Here is a 16,419-nt window from a genome sequence, read left to right as displayed (position 1 = left end):
TCAACTTCATCGCCATCTACTACCATGCCTCAAGAGCAATCCCATTCGGCACTATGGTGAGTTGGGATAGAGTCATAATGATAATGTGCACAATTGGATTTGTTTGTAAGCATGTCAGTGGCATTATGTATTTCGTAGTGCTTTTGATATTAAATTTGAAATTGGTTGGAAGTAATTTGCACCATGGTTTAAATGCACGTATTATGCAATTAAAAGTTCCTCATTTTATTTTGACTGCTCTGATAATGTTTAAAATGGGAAATGAAGCACTCAGTCAAGTTTACATTATTTTGTACATTGGATTCCACTTTAATTAAAATATATTAAACCAACTCTATTAATGGTACCATTTTGAAGAAAACGGCATGTTTTATTATAGCTTTTAGACCTAGGGTTCTTGGAATATCGCTGTGTCTGACGTCACAGGGTTGGTTTCATTCCCTTAGCTGAACAGATACAGTGGAAGTAATATATATAATATAAAAGTAATATATGTACGTATATTTATTCTATATTTCTTTTTTTTCCCCCTTTTAATTACCGATTATTTGATGCTCTTTGGTCCACTCTGTATTATGCTGCCTAACTGCCTGTATGGCTTTTAACCTTGGTTTCAACAAGGTCCACTACTGACGTTACAGGAGCGGGTACTTTCACTTTTCACTACTACAGCCCTCACCTTTTTTCATGTTTAAACCAAACTAAGATCGTCGCGTTTTTCTACATGGCAGGTCTTTACATTCTTCATACATGTTAAGAGATCGAGTAGATCGACTTGAAAAGGGAATATGTCTTGACATAATCCACATGATATATGACTTCATGTGAAGTTATATATCATTTTAATCGTAGCATTAGACTGAATGTAATACCCCTCATTAGGCAGCATTGTAGCTGCGTGAGAGTGGACCACAGCGCATCAAACGAAAAGAATTAACAAAAGAAAAATACGCAATTTAGGACACTTAAATGCTTGTATTTGTTGTATTTGCTCCAGCTCTGCGATGCACGTCCACAACTTCATGCATTGGGTTAAATTAGGCTGTCCAGTCTCCGTGTTCAGTCCGTTACTACTATGATTGAAACCCAGATAGGCAGTCAGGCAGCGTAATACAGAGAGTGGACCAAAGCACATCAAATGATCGGTAATTAAAAGCAGGGTTTCCGCGGGGTCTTAAAGTCTAAAATTTTAAAATCGAAATTTAAGGCCTTAAAAAGTCTTAAATTCGCTGTTCTAGGTCTTAAATATTTTTGCACAGGTCTTATTTTTGCGATGTCCATGTAACGCTACATCTAATGCTCATTTAAATTCTATTTTGTTATTGTTGCTAGGTTTTCGTGGTGTTGTAGTTCTTTATTTGGTGTTGGACTTTATAAGTCCAATTGTAATTTGCAGTATTACAACTACAAATAAGGTCAACTTGCAATAGTCAATCAGCCTTTTTTTATTAAACTCAGTGCACGGCGAATGTGACATTATTGCTGTGTTTGCAGAAGTTCGCTTTGAGTGCGTGCGACATGATTTTGGCTGGCAGAGTATGGCGTTATTTCACTGACAAATGAGACTAGTTCACTTTATTTTAGTTGCCATGATAAAATGGTATTGATAGTGAGATTTATTTGAAGAGTGAATAGTACAGTAGGCTATAATCTTATCAACCTTATCAAGTCATCTTTTCACCTTATCAACTCTTTCTTTTTTCTATAAGACTCCCCATTTTCTATCACAGTTACATTTCTGCTTGCATTAGTTATATTTAAATGTTATTTTTATTTTATTAGTATGGTGCACCTTATGGATGTTTAATAAATGTTTTCAAAATAAAACTATTCTCTGTGTCTTTAAGTGTTTGAGACTGGAAATATCTCGTATAACATACAGCCAAAAATGTTATGGTTTATTAGATTAAAAATGTAATTTGTAAGTCTATTTTAGTATTTTGGTTATTAGTAATAAATAGTGTACTAACATAAATCATATCAAAAAGCATGAAAGGAAGAGGGAACAGTGTACTGAGAGCATGCAAGAAAAGTTGCGCATGAGCAACATATTATATTTGAGAGCTAGTACGCAGTTTTGTCCACAAACAGAGGAAATCGGTGCATGAGATTCGCTCACTCGTATTACATGAATATGCTCTTGACTTGTAATACTGTGCTCAGATACGTCTGTACAGACATCTTTATGATCCGTCCATGCGTGATCATAGGGAGAACCAGATGACCAATAATGCTTGGCTAGAAATTGCAATAGCAGTGGGAAAGAAAGAAAGTTTTTGTAAAAGTTTGGAAAAACCTGAGTGATAAGTTTAAAACAAAAAAAAGAGGCCTCCAAAAACATCTTCAATGATATTAATGATTCTCTTTTTAGTTGTGAGATTTTACTGTCTGTTTCTTTTGACCGCCCCCTGTCATTCAAAAGAATATCTCAATGGCGAACGCGTCAAGTATAAAAGCCTCATCCGTTTCGTGAGGTGCGATGCACCTTATATAAGTATAAATCAGCATTAAGATGTTTGATTTTTCTGTTGTTCAATGGTGCATCTAACCTGTTTTTAGTACTGTTCAATTTGAATAATTTTATTTTACCACTAATTTTGTGATTTTTTTTTTTCTCTCTACATTTTTGATATTGTGATATAGGTCTTAAATTTAATACTTAATGGTCTTAAAAAGTCTTTAATTTGACATTGTTATCTGCAGAAACCCTGTAAAAGGGGAAAAATAGAACAAATATATATATATTTTTATGTTAGACGCAGATCTGATGCTTGCACGGCGACATTCCAAGATGGCGGCGCTCTAGGTCTAAAAGCTATAATAAAACATGCCGTTTTCTTCTAAATGGTTACATTAATCGAATTTGATTAATATATTTTCATTAAAGTGGAATCCAATGTACAAAATAATGTAAACTTGACTGAGTGCTTCATTTCCCCTTTAAACCCATCCTGACTCAAAAAACAACTCAAATAATCTAATAATAAACACTATGGTAGCATTTCTTTCTCTATTTTAGCATTGCACTTCTACATGAGTTTCATAAACATGCAAGAAATGTGTTCCATATTCTGCATAGCAGTTGCTGTCCATTTGTGAAGTGCTAAAATATAACCTGAATGGAGTCATATCCTGAACGTTTAACCCAATAATTGTCATCTCATGTGTATTTGCAATCAAAACAAGTCTATATAAAGCACCTACTGACAGATTGAGGCACTGGCAAAATGATTGAAAAAACTTGATCTTCTTTTATAAAAATGTTTGTTCAGTCGTGTAAGATTTCTTTTTTCACACCTGCTCTTCTTAATTACCCAAGTTATTTATTCATTATGTAAAAAGAGTGATGAAGTGCAAAATAAAAGTACAATCAAAACCTTTAATTTTATGATAGTTGAAACTGCAATCTGATGATTGTCCTGCAGGTGACCTCATAATTCTGTCTTCTTACGATACACAAAGGGCTTTAACGATTAAAGATGTTGATGTTTCAAACCTACTTGACTTTCTTTCTTTTGTTGAACACAAAAGAAGAACTTTTAAAGGAAGCTGTAAGCCTGTAACCATTGACTTCCATAGTCTTTGTTTTTCATTCCATGGAAGTTAATGGTTACAGGTTTTCAGCTTTCTTCAAAATGTAGTTCTTTTGTGTTCAGATAAAAGAAAGAAACTCATAAAGTTTTGGAACCACTTGAGGGTGAGTAAATTTTCATGTTTGGGTGAACTCCCTTTGCCGATGCTTTTGGGAAACAAACCGTAACATTAAGGTCAGTTGCACAATTGATTTTATGATTACTTGCCCAGCCTTGGGGTCTTATTAATAAAACTTTGCATACAAATCTTTCTAAAAGTGAATGTATGTCAGAATAAATAGAAATTTGTTTATTCATGATTATGGCTCATATGATGATTTAAAGTGAATATTGAAGTCGGATATGTTACCTAACGCATATACATGTTTTCACCTGTTTTGTGCATAAGCCACATTTCTAAATGAAACCCTGCAGAGACTTTTTCTAAGCCTGCTCTGCTTTGATTGGTCACATTGCCCAGTTTTCAGTGATTGGTTTTCTGAATTTTATCAATGGAGGCTTTCTCAGCACTTGCATAATCTGTGTTATAAACCATAATAGTCCTGTACTTTTTTAAAGAATCAATTAAGTTCAAATGAAATTAACATGCACATCTGCAATAGTCACATAACAGGATCTGCAATGGTGAGTTGGATTGTATAGTTTAGGATCATATATATTATTATATTGGGATTATATAGCCACAGTTCAAAATACACAACATTTCTGGAGTCACTACAGAGTTTAACCATCGTGGAGTAAAAGGTTATTGTTTGCACATTTTTAAGTGCTAAGAGCATTCAGACACAATATATTTATATATATTTTTAAAGATTTATATTTTGGCCTTTTTGCCTTTATTAAGTGGATAGCGCAGTATATCAGACAGGAAGCGAAGTAGGAGAGAGAGAGGGGTAGAGGCGGGAGCTGTGATTCGAACTCAGGACGCCCTGAAGTGTTACTGCACCATATGTTAGCACGCTAACCACTAGGCTATTGTGCCGACTAGAAACAATATTCAATAGAAAATAATTTTATAGAACTGTATAAACAGTAAGTCTTTGCAGTGTTATTTTAAGGTTGTTGTTTTTTTCTTCTTCAAATTTCTGTAGCTGAATACGATTGACTATACCCTGAAAAGCATTAAGCACTGTTTTTATTTCACTCTTATATTTGTATTTTACATTTCGTGCATGATTTGTTCCCCTACGAAATCATGCCAATCGGTTGAAAATTATTACATTGTTACATATATAGCGATATAAATACAATTTGACCAGATGACTTGAATAACCCTATTTGGAAACAATGTAATAATTGTAATGTAATAATTTTCTATATATATATATATATATATATATATATATATATATATATATATATATATATATATATATATATATATATATATATCTCGCAGAAACATCGCAATGTTTTATTTTTCTAATATCATGCAGCCCGATGGCACAAGACCTTAAAACTCAAGACCAAATGTTACAAATGTAAATAGGTTTGTACAAGAGGATTGAAATGACTGACTTGTTTTTGACAGTAGCCCATTGTATGATGCACTATAATCTATAAATTGATGCGACTCTTTAAAGTTAACTGACAGCTCGGTTGCACACAACAATTATTGTAATATTCAAACTAAGCACAATAGAAGCCATTTGAAGTGTTAATAGCTTTACACAGTACTGTATGTAATGTATCTGTTGAAATGTCATGTTTCTCATTTGTTTGATCAGGTTGCGGTGTGCTGCATCTGCTTATTTGTAATTCTACCTCTGAACCTGGTGGGGACGATCCTGGGCAGAAACCTCTCTGGACAGCCCAACTTTCCTTGTAGAGTCAATGCTGTACCCAGACCTATCCCAGAAAAGAAATGGTATTTATACTTCACAGATTGCCTAAAACCTGCTTAGTTGTCTTTTAGGGGTGTAACAATTTACAAAATCCACAGTTCACTTCGATGCATCTCAGTGTTTTTTTTTTAGACAAATTTATTAAAGCTAAGCATTAGAAGCATTATCTTGTGTTTGTTTTGAACACTGATGGAGCTATACTTGACCCATCTTCTGCAGTCTTTTTAGCTGCATATAAAACAAAAACAGGTCCTTGTTAAAAATAAATTTAATATTGAAGCCTTGAGCGCTCTAAGTTTTTGATAATGTCTTGCAGGGTTGTGATTCTTCCATATAAATATGGATTTCCATATTTTCCGAGCTCAATGGGGGGACCTCTGTAATTTGCGTAAATTTTTTTGCGTTTTTTTTTTTTTTTTTTTTTTTTAGGCAGGGTGTCTCCATCATCATGGAAGCAAACGACCTGCTTTATTCTGGACGTCTTTCAGGGATGTAATTGTAGACCTACCTAGGCTACTGTGTATATAACATTATGAAATTGTGTAGTCCTATAATGTGACGAAGCTGCTGACTATATGCAAGATTATGAAATCGCTATGTGGGCGCAACTATGTACTTTTTTTTTTTTTTTTATGCTCACATTTGCATGTCACGACCATGTGCGCTCTATGTACATTATAAATACAGCTGCAGGATGCTCATTTGTTATTATTCTCTGCAAGTCATCTGTCCTTATGTCTTCATTAATTCCGTGCTACAGCGTAGCACCTCAAATGTAATACCTGAACTTGTCGCAAGTTTAGATGATACTACAAATTTATAAAAATAGAATTTATAATGAATTAAAACTAGGCTATTAAAAATGAACTAACCCAAAGGAAAAGGAAAGTGATATACTCTTACTAACGATGTATGATTATTTTTTTCAAGGTGGAATGTTAAAGTATATTAGGCTGCTCAATTCAACTGGACTTAATATTTGAATTGTTGACTGACTAATAGTTTATTTATCACGCTGGAATAAAGAGTCGACTAAATTACAGGGAAAGTTGTATTCTGTGGACACAAGAGCACTATCCGAGGTAGTGTCGCCATCTAATGGCGACGTGTGGATCTGTCCCGACATTGAGGTACAAAGTATAGACCTATTAAACATTACTTGAGTCACTATTACACTGCTAAACATTTAAACTGATAAAACAAAAAATGAAACTTAAATTGTGTGGCCAATAATAAATATTTATATAAAGAATATTATTTATTTATTATTATTATTATTTATTATTTAAAAACACATACGCAAATATAACTAGTTCAACACAGCACTGCAGAAGCTTTCTCAGATGCAGAGTTTTTTAAAGTACATGCATACTGAACCAAAAGTCTTGTGCCAAACAATTCAATGTGAATCTGTATAGTGTTACACCCTTATTGTCTTATGTTTGTCCAGGTTTTTAAAAAAAAATTCTGAGCATAATTACGTTATGCTCAAACAAGTGAAAATGTAAATACTTTATAAATGCAGAAATTGATAGTTATAACTTAACATAACAATCATTCTCTGATTGACAGGTTTATGGAGCCAGCAGTGATCGTGTGTTTAGGTGGCATCCTTCCATTTGGCTCTATATTTATTGAAATGTAAGTCTAGTTTTTACAGATACTTCAGACATCTATATATATATCCAGATTTAAAAGCGCCTCATGTCTCCATTTAGGTACTTCATTTTCACATCTTTCTGGGCCTACAAGATTTACTATGTGTATGGATTTATGATGCTGGTGCTGGTAATCCTGTGCATCGTTACTGTCTGCGTCACCATCGTCTGTACCTACTTCCTTCTCAATGCAGAAGACTACAGATGGTAAGGGCGTATTGTCTTTGGAAATGTTGTTTTGCTCATGCATTTTAATTAAGTTTCTACATCTTTCCTTCCAATGGGATTTGGGATCAGACCACAGAGGCGTTTAAAATGTTGTTGAGGCATATAAATGCATCATAGTTAGATGACATCATGACAGTAATTAATGTAAGATTAATGTTATTTTCATTTTTGTTTCGTTCAGGCAGTGGACAAGCTTTCTCTCTGCAGCGTCAACAGCAGTTTATGTTTACATGTACTCCTTCTACTACTATTTCTTCAAAACAAAGTGAGTTTGGGTTGCTTTTTTATGTTGTTATATATGAATGCTTTACATTTGCAAATACTAATTTGTTTATCCCAAGTCACTCAACCTGTGTGATTTCCTTTTATTAAATGTTAAACTTTGTTTCTTAAATACAAACACACACAACATGGTAAAAACTTGTTGTTAAAAACATTTATTAACATTTGTGGACCTTTATATGCGCTCATGGACCTTTTGTCTTTTTTATTGTATGGTTATGATAATTGTGGCTGTTGTAATGCAAATAGCTTAGTTTTTGCTGAAATATTTTTATTTATTTAACTTCATATATTTCCTAGTGGTGGGCCGTTATCGGCGTCAACATGCTGCGTTAACGTAAGACTCTTATCGGGCGATTAAAAAAAATATCGCGTTAATCTATTCTCAAAGTTGGGTTGGGAGCTGGGTAGGGCTATGCAGTTAATCGAAAATTCGAGATAAACGATTATTGCATCATATACCGCCCACTTTCCAGTTGTACACATTTGTTGCTCTGCAAAGCTCAGTTCCACGAGAAAAAGACTAAAAACATGTACGGTAATGTAACGTTTGCAGCACAGGATGCGCGTCATTCATGGTTTTTAAAAGCGTGAAAGAGTGAGGCTGTTGTGTGTGCGCGTGCGCTTAGCCTAGGAAACGAGCAGAGCACACACATCTAACGCCATCTTAATGTGAGCGCTTTAATGGTCAAATACATGCACATTTGTGTCAGAGCACTGTGTTTAGTGATTATTCATATTAACCCTCATTTGTGTAATAAACAAACAAGTTGAGAATGAAAAGACACGTGAAAGAGAAACCATATCAGAGCCGCACTATTCTTAAAGTGACAGCGCGCAATAATCCTGCTGCCGCCTGTTTTTATTATGAATCAAACAACAAGGACAAAATCACTCCCTGCTCTTGACTGAAGGACTTTTGTAGCTAGTTTTTTTTTTCTTACAGTGAAGATGCTTAAAGCACAGTTTGTTTCATATTTTTATTCTGTTATATTTTTTTCCCTTTCCTTATTTACAGGGAGGAAAATAACTGTGCATATATACAGTTAAAGTCAGAATTATTAGCCCTCCTGAATTATTAGCGACCCTTTTCCCCCAATTTCTGTTTAATGCAAAGATTTATTTTCAACCCATTTTTAAACATAAGTTTTAATAACTCATTTCTAATAACTGATTTCTTTTATCTTTGCTATGATTACAGTACATTATATTTTACTAGATATTTTTCAGGATACTAGTATTCAGCTTAAAGTGACATTCAAAGGCTTAACTAGGCAAGTCATTATATAACAGTAGTTTCTTCTGCAGACAATCAAAAATGCTTAAGGGGGCTAATAATATTGAGCTATTAAAATAGGTTTCAAAATATTTAAACCTGCTTTATTCTAGCCGAAATAAAACAAATAGGCCTTTCTCAACAAGAAAAAATATTATGAAAAATATTATGAAAAAATACTGTGAAAAATTCCTCTGTTAAACATAATTTGGGGAATATTTGTATATTAAAAAAAATTCACAGAAGGGCGAATACTTTGACTTCAACTGATAATCGTTTTGAATAATCATGATTACAAATATGACCAAAATAATCGTGATTATGATTTTCCCATAATCGAGCAGCCCTAGAGCTGGGTCTATTCTACGCAAGCTATGATGACTTTCACCTTGATATTTTAGCGCGGATGTATACCTGGCCAAATTGCACTGTAGGTGGCAAGAACGAGTCTTCGAACCTGTGTATTCCTACTGTGAAATAACCACATCAAACATGACGTGCTAACATGGATGCAGTTCACTAGAGTGAATCTAATTAATATTAGCTCAACATCTACCTATCAGGCACCTGTAGAGTTTCTGCGTTCGAGTAAAACTTATACAAATAAAATGGACCGGGTGCTTTTTAAAATGAATGACGGTGAATGAAAATCAAACCGGTGAGCCGTCTGACAAAAAAGTGCCCTTCTGAATCAAATCAGCAGAATGCCCTACTGGATCTTTCACTTACTTCAAAGACACCACTGACTATGATTACATGGACATTTGTAATCTAGTTATTTGCATATAGTCCTATAGTTATGACTTTAGTCGGATTAAAGTAATCAAAAATCGCTGTTTGGAGCTTATGTAGGCCTACAGTTCAAAATGTATGTTTAACTGAATAAACAGTTAGTAAACACAAGTACATCTTATTGAACATAATTTATTTTCATCACCAATTTTCATAGTAGAACAGTTTCTCAAGCAGTTTGTGATGCATTTTGGAAAAAGGAGATGAGCCCCTGGTCTAATGTTCTCAAAGACAGAATTCAAATGAGCCATTTTAATCTAGATTAATTCTAAGATTACAGTGCGATTTAATCTAGAATAAAAAATTTTATCTATGCCCACCTTTAATATTTGCATACGTCTATTTTACACTAGGTACAAATAGTTATACTTGAGAACTTCAAGAGAAAAAAAGAAGTCCATTAAAATGGCAAGTAGTCATACATTCTTTGCTAACAGGCTTCATGTAGTTGGCAAGGCTTCAAAACGGCCTGCTTTTAAGCACTGCAGGCCAAATGAATTAAGATTAATGTAATTATAATTATGTGGGTGTGCTGGAGTGAATACCAGAGTTTTTGCATAAATGTTTGTTTATACTGGGAAATTTGAATGTGTTCAAGTAGTAGTTTTGTTTATATGTAGCGTGACTGCAGAAAAAAACCATCCAATACTGTAATCTGAAACAAAAATCTGCTTAGCATTTAGTTTATGTAAAAAAAATAAATAAAAAAAAAAATATATATATATATAATTTTATTTTTTTTATGAAAAACAAGTTACATTAAGCGAACAAATGGTACGGTCATTAAGATGAGTGAATTTTTCAAGTGGTACTCACTGCAGAGCCACATGGGTGGACTTGAACTCCATCTTCTCATTGCTGCACTTCTTCTATAAGTGATATCACTGGGGGTTGGGCTTATTGGCGGGGTAGGTGTACGCATTAAACCGTTTATAGGAGGAGGAGTTGGAGCTCCAGCCAAGTGGTTCTGTGGCTAGAATCCTATCAAAATTTTTGTAGTTATCATAAGAGATGATATTTTTATCAGTGAAATTGTAGGGAAATATTTAAGAAATTATATTTGAAGACTATATATATATAAGTCAATTCACTTGTATTATTATAAAAGTGCAATGCTCAATATAAACATCGAAGGAAGTTCCGCCTTCCCAATGAAACCAATCATCAATCTTTATATCTCATGGTTCTTTGGGTAGAAGTCTGTACAGATTCTCTTGAACGCTGATAAGCCATCATTTGGTGACTACTGGGGGCTGCTTTCCACTCCATTTTTAGACATCTCTGGGGAATCCTTGCCGCTGTTTTAAAGTGCGTTCCACTTCATTAAGTCAATGAAGGAAGCTTAATTAGACATTTCCTCGCCTCCTCGATTTCCACTGAGGGAGCATGTCTGCTTACACTTCAGCACCTATATGTCCCAGAATGCCATACGGATGCGATGTCACCAAAGTTTCCAGGTGCTCGAGTCTCAAGGATTTAGGGCATTCCCTTTAAACCAGTGGTCTCCAGCTCAATTCTTGGAGGGTCACAGCTCTGCACAGTTTAGCTCCAACCACCTCCAACTCACACCTGCTTGGCTAGTCTTAAACACCTTGATTAGTTGGATCAGCTGTACTTGATTAGGGCTGCGGCCCTCCAGGAATCCAGGTTGAGACCTGTGGTTTAAACACATTCAGTTGTTCTGAATATAGTGGGCACATGTTTAATGTAATCAATGACGTACATTGAAGTTCTGTCTTTCAGTGTTTGCATTTTCTGATTACCATTGAAACAGTCTTAAAGGAAATTGGCGTCTCACTGATCTTTGCACACCTGCAGTAGCTCTGGCAGAGTAGCTTAAGCAACAGCCACAATGGGACGGGTTACTTCAGATTCTGCTGCTGATTTATGTAATCGAACCGTGACTTCTGCAAACAGTTTTTGAGATTTCAGGATTGCCCCATTTATTTAGATTGGACTTTGGTCTCGGATGACTGCCAAGTGAACTGACTTTTCTTGAAAGTGACTTTGTTTTTTCCATTGGCTATTCAAAATATGGACCTGTCTATCTTATTTTGAATGGATCCACAAGAGGTATTTTATAACTACATGTCATTATATTGATTTCTGAATTTATCCCCCCAGGATGTATGGCTTATTCCAGACGTCATTCTACTTTGGCTACATGGCTGTGTTCAGCACTGCTCTGGGAATCATGTGTGGTGAGTACAAGAAAAACTCCTCTTAAATCAAATGTTGCTGCATGGGAATGAAGCGTAATAGACACAACACCTCAACTTTTCGTTATTAGGAGCGGTGGGTTACATGGGAACAAGTGCCTTCGTGAGGAAGATCTACACAAATGTGAAAATCGACTAAAACTCTGCAGAGACGCAGCGGAAGAGCCGACACTTCCTCCCGATCGAAGCGGGCACAAAGTCTCCATTTATTTTGCAAGATGAGATTGTGGTATCTTGTACAAAATCTAGTTTTCCATTTTCTCAATGAATTAAACGTTGCGGCATGATGCATACACAAGGGGAAACCGAGAGGTTAAATAAACATGACTTTTAATTTTTTTTTCTTTCTTTTTTTTTTTTTAAATCGTTGATGTTTTTTTTCTCTCCAGAGGAAACGCAGGCAGTAAAAGGGGAAAGTACACCACAGCATTGCTTTTATTTCTTAGAAATTCAATCCCACCCAAAACAACCATTGAACAGATCTTTATTGATGGAATGGTCTAGCTCTCTTCAGTGAAGAGGCCAAAGTGTATTGAGAGCCTTTGTTCTATTATATGAGAATATTTTGGAGAGTGGGGTTTACGTCCATCCTCTTGCTTGTCTGTTTTGTATTAGAGTCGCCATTGTTGTGGTATCGTTTTACGCGCTTGCAAATCACACCAAAAACACAATGTGGTTTAAAATTCCAAAATATTTAATTTCTTTGCTTTTTCCATAGATAAATTGATGGGATACGATGCGAAGCGTCCAAGTTTAGCTCTAGCGTTTGCTTTCCTGTCGCTTGGTACATCAGATACACGTCACGATCCACGGCAGAATTTAGTGAGACGATCTGAGATAGTTTTAATGGCTTGTGTGACGTGATGTTTCCTTTTTTCCAGTTTAGTCTTATGTTGTCGTTTGGGTTTGAATGAAGTCTGCTGGTAAAGATAATATATGGAGGGGGTGGCCATGTATATAACCTTAATAATGTAACTGTAGATGTAGATCTCAAATGTATTTTGGTTGTACAGATTTATTAAAGGGTGTCTTTTCTTTCTTTTATGGACAGTCTAAGGTTTAAGGTTTGTTTGTTACTTTATCTGAAGGTTGGGGTGGCACATTTGGTTACATCTTGCCTGATATTGCATGGATTATTCACCAAATCATACGATCCAATTCTATTTGTTTGTTTGTTTTTAATCAGAATTCCACTTTTTTTTAAGGTGACCCCCATCACTACCCTTGTTCATTTGCATCTTGTAGGACGGTCTCAAAAATAAGTGCTTTGTTGACTTTGTGCTGCTCATAGAGGAGATAGTCATCAGCTTTTTTTATTATAATTTGTTTCGGGGTTTTTTTAAAGAGTTGAAAGGCTATTCGTTGTCTTGGATGGCCGATTCTCTCGTGCTTATTTTTGTATCCATGATCTGAACCAAAATTGTGAATGTCAAGACACAATTTAGGCACACATGCTAAATCTCTGCAGACATACTGTACAAAGTGAAGTTATTGTACACTTTACTCGATGTTTTTCATGGTCGCTAAGTGCAGACACACTTAGACCAAGCTGTTGTTCTTATTTTTCTTATGTTCCATTGTGTAAATACAGTATGTAACTAAAAAAAACGTTTGAGAAGTGGCAAAGCCTTTTTCTAAACCTCATTTCTCCCAGTTTAAAAAAAAAAAACATATTGATTTCTGGTTCTTCATGTCATGTTCCATGTGAAGTCTGAAGAGACATTTTAAACACAATATTAACTTGCTGTAAAAAGGAGAAAAAAGAAATAAACATTGTTTTTGAGGTTATGTAGGCATGGTTTATATATGAAGGAACAGTTGTTCTAATTAAAGATTTCTGCAGGAGGAGAGCAGAGTCATTGAATGGGAACTACAAGAATCACACACTCTCAGTATGTAAAACTGATTGCACTTTTCAATAGAATAAACTAATGGTGGGATGGCAGCTTCATATGTCTTCAACATAGTGTGTTTGTCAACATCAATTGTGAGATGATGGCAGTCATTAAAGAATTAGGGATTTAACAAATTCTACAATCAACATTGTCATGTTTTGTCATGGAGAAATATAGTTAGGGATGCTCCAATCAGGATTTTTGCAGCCGATATCGAGTACCGATTCCTTGTCATGGTGATCGGCCGATACCGAGTACCGATTCAGATTTTTCAAGCTTTATATAACTTTGCCACTACATAAGCACAGTTACCCTTTAAGTATAAGACCTCGCCTTAGCTAAGATAATAATTTAAGGATGTCGCATGCATGTAATGGTCAGAAGCAACTTTACAAAAAATGGTAAGAAAAATGATTAAGAATGCAATTTGGAAACATTGCTCATGTGTTGTAGCGCTGCTGATGCATAACCCGGGTGTGCACGTGCATCTGTAAACTCATAAATCAGTTGATGAGATCGGCCAGATCAGATTGGAGTATCCCTAATGATATTACAACCAATAGCAGGTGGTGGCACATCCCTGTCTGAAGCTGCGGTCACATTAGAGTTTGGGCATGCGATATTCTGTCATGCGGCGCTGCGAAAAGGGGCGGGATTAAACAAGCTTTTTAAAATGTCTAATCATCTTGTTTAATCCCGCCCCTTTTCGCAGCACACACACAAAGCCCAGTGTGACCGCAGCTTTAATGAGTGATTCATTTGAATCATTTGCTCAGATGATTCATTCAAAGTGGAGAATTGTTTAAAATTAAGCAAATGGTGAGCTGCGTCCCAAATGGCACACTATACACTATGGACTTATGAATTTACACACTAAACAGCATGGTATATGTATGTAGTGTCATCCCAAGTGGAACACTAGTGGGTTTTTAACTAAGCGGAAATTCAAACTGTTTCCAAGATGATGTTTGACATATTAGTGAAATAAATGACCAAACTACCAAATAATACCTGCCATGAGTATAAGCGCATTCACAATCAGGATGTGATATATTCACTCTCATAGGAGAATTTTGATTTCACAATCCAAAATAAAGTAATCCAACATCAACGCCTGATAGCTCCGCCCCTTCCGCTCCATGATCAAAGCTGTGGTTGTTGAGTGTGTGAAGTGTCCAACAGTCTACACTTCATTTTAACGGCTGAATAAGTGCATCATCTAGGTAATTACAGTGCACTTATTATTTTCAGAGTTTTCTGTGTGAATGCATTATTTATACTACAAAATGGTGTAGTGTAGTGCATAAGTATGCGATTTGGGATGCACCTATTGTCTTTATGAAAGACTCGAGTCAGTTCCTTAAAAAAAAACAAAGATTTGTTCAGGAAAACACAACATTGTTGCTCTGAGATTCACATTTTTGCTCGAGCAGCCATTTCATAAAAAGAGTCTAATAGGTCTTTAACTGGATTCCTGGAGAGCCGCAGCTCTGCACAGTTCTGCTGCAACCCTAATCAAACACAGCTGATCCTACTAATCAAGGTGTTTAAGACTATTAAACAGGTGTGAGTTGATTGTGTCTGGAGCTAAACTATGTAGAGCTGCGGCCCTCCAGGAATTGAGTTTTGAGTCCACTGGGCTAAGTAAAAACTGAGTAGGTTAACTTTGAAATAATGGAAAATTACAGGTAGGTATTGTTGCACCCTGGAGACCTCCAAGTGGGAGGGATTACACCACAAGTAGGTTGGGTAACCTCCAAGTGGGAGGGACTTGTGCTGCAGGTGGGCTGGGTTTAGGTGGAGTAGACATTAATAAAACACAACAGGTTACGGAGTATGTTTACACGGACCAGATAATGATATTTGAATACTTATTGTAATATTTAATACATAAGACAATATTCTGATCAAGAGTCGACCATGTAAACAGTGATTTTTGATTCATTTAATCAGATTAAGGTCATAATCAAACTAAACAGAAATCAAATTAGGACGTGGAGTATGCTGATTTCACTCGCATTATTGAAGTGCACTACAGATTTTCGCCACATTTTGCGACAGGATGGTCTATACACACACGGCTGTTTGACCCTATTCTTTGCACCTAGTAAGGACCACAGATACCTGCATCACAAAATGCAGAGATTTTTTCCCCCATTCAGTGTGTGGTATCACATTCCACTAAAACACACTTTCAGCAGTTTATACTCGCATCCAATAGCTCGTTTGTCATGGGGGGCATGCATGAAATGTTCCTGAATGAAAGTAAAAGTGCCAAACTGCAGTTAAAGTCAAAAAAGAAAAAATGAGAAACCAGAAATGACATGAAACTGCAGAGGAAATGTGGATAACCTGGTGATGCAATGAAGTTACTTGAATTATGTGCTTTAACATGTAAAACAGGATCATGAAAGGAACATTCAAAAGGCAACTCAAGTAAACGCGTTAATCATATGATTGTCTTATTCAGATAAAAGCTAATCATTCGATTACTGATGTCCATGTAAGCGTAGTCCATGTGAGGTTGGGCTAGGTGTAGACATTCATAAACCCCATATTACCATATTGGACTTCATGTCATGTTCCAAACATTAAATAGTAAAAATCTCCAGTTTTGTACAGCCCACTTGGA

General features: G+C 35.5%; 1 protein-coding gene across 1 annotated transcript in view; it reads left to right on the top strand.

Annotated features, from left to right (window-relative positions):
• tm9sf3 (transmembrane 9 superfamily member 3) overlaps positions 1–13,933 on the top strand; it is a 26,230-nt gene extending 12,297 nt beyond the window's left edge. The window contains exons 9-15 of the mRNA XM_056470768.1: positions 1–56; positions 5,321–5,460; positions 7,010–7,078; positions 7,156–7,302; positions 7,505–7,588; positions 11,798–11,874; positions 11,964–13,933. The exon at positions 1–56 is cut by the window's left edge and continues 75 nt beyond it. Coding sequence (XP_056326743.1) covers positions 1–56; positions 5,321–5,460; positions 7,010–7,078; positions 7,156–7,302; positions 7,505–7,588; positions 11,798–11,874; positions 11,964–12,031 — 641 coding nt within the window. The 3' untranslated portion in view covers positions 12,032–13,933. The remainder of the gene's footprint in view (positions 57–5,320; positions 5,461–7,009; positions 7,079–7,155; positions 7,303–7,504; positions 7,589–11,797; positions 11,875–11,963) is intronic.
• The last annotated feature ends 2,486 nt before the right edge of the window (positions 13,934–16,419 follow it).

This window comes from Danio aesculapii, chromosome 13, assembly GCF_903798145.1.
Source record: "Danio aesculapii chromosome 13, fDanAes4.1, whole genome shotgun sequence".
NCBI lineage: Eukaryota > Metazoa > Chordata > Actinopteri > Cypriniformes > Danionidae > Danio > Danio aesculapii.
This window is presented reverse-complemented; position numbering and strand designations above follow the sequence as displayed.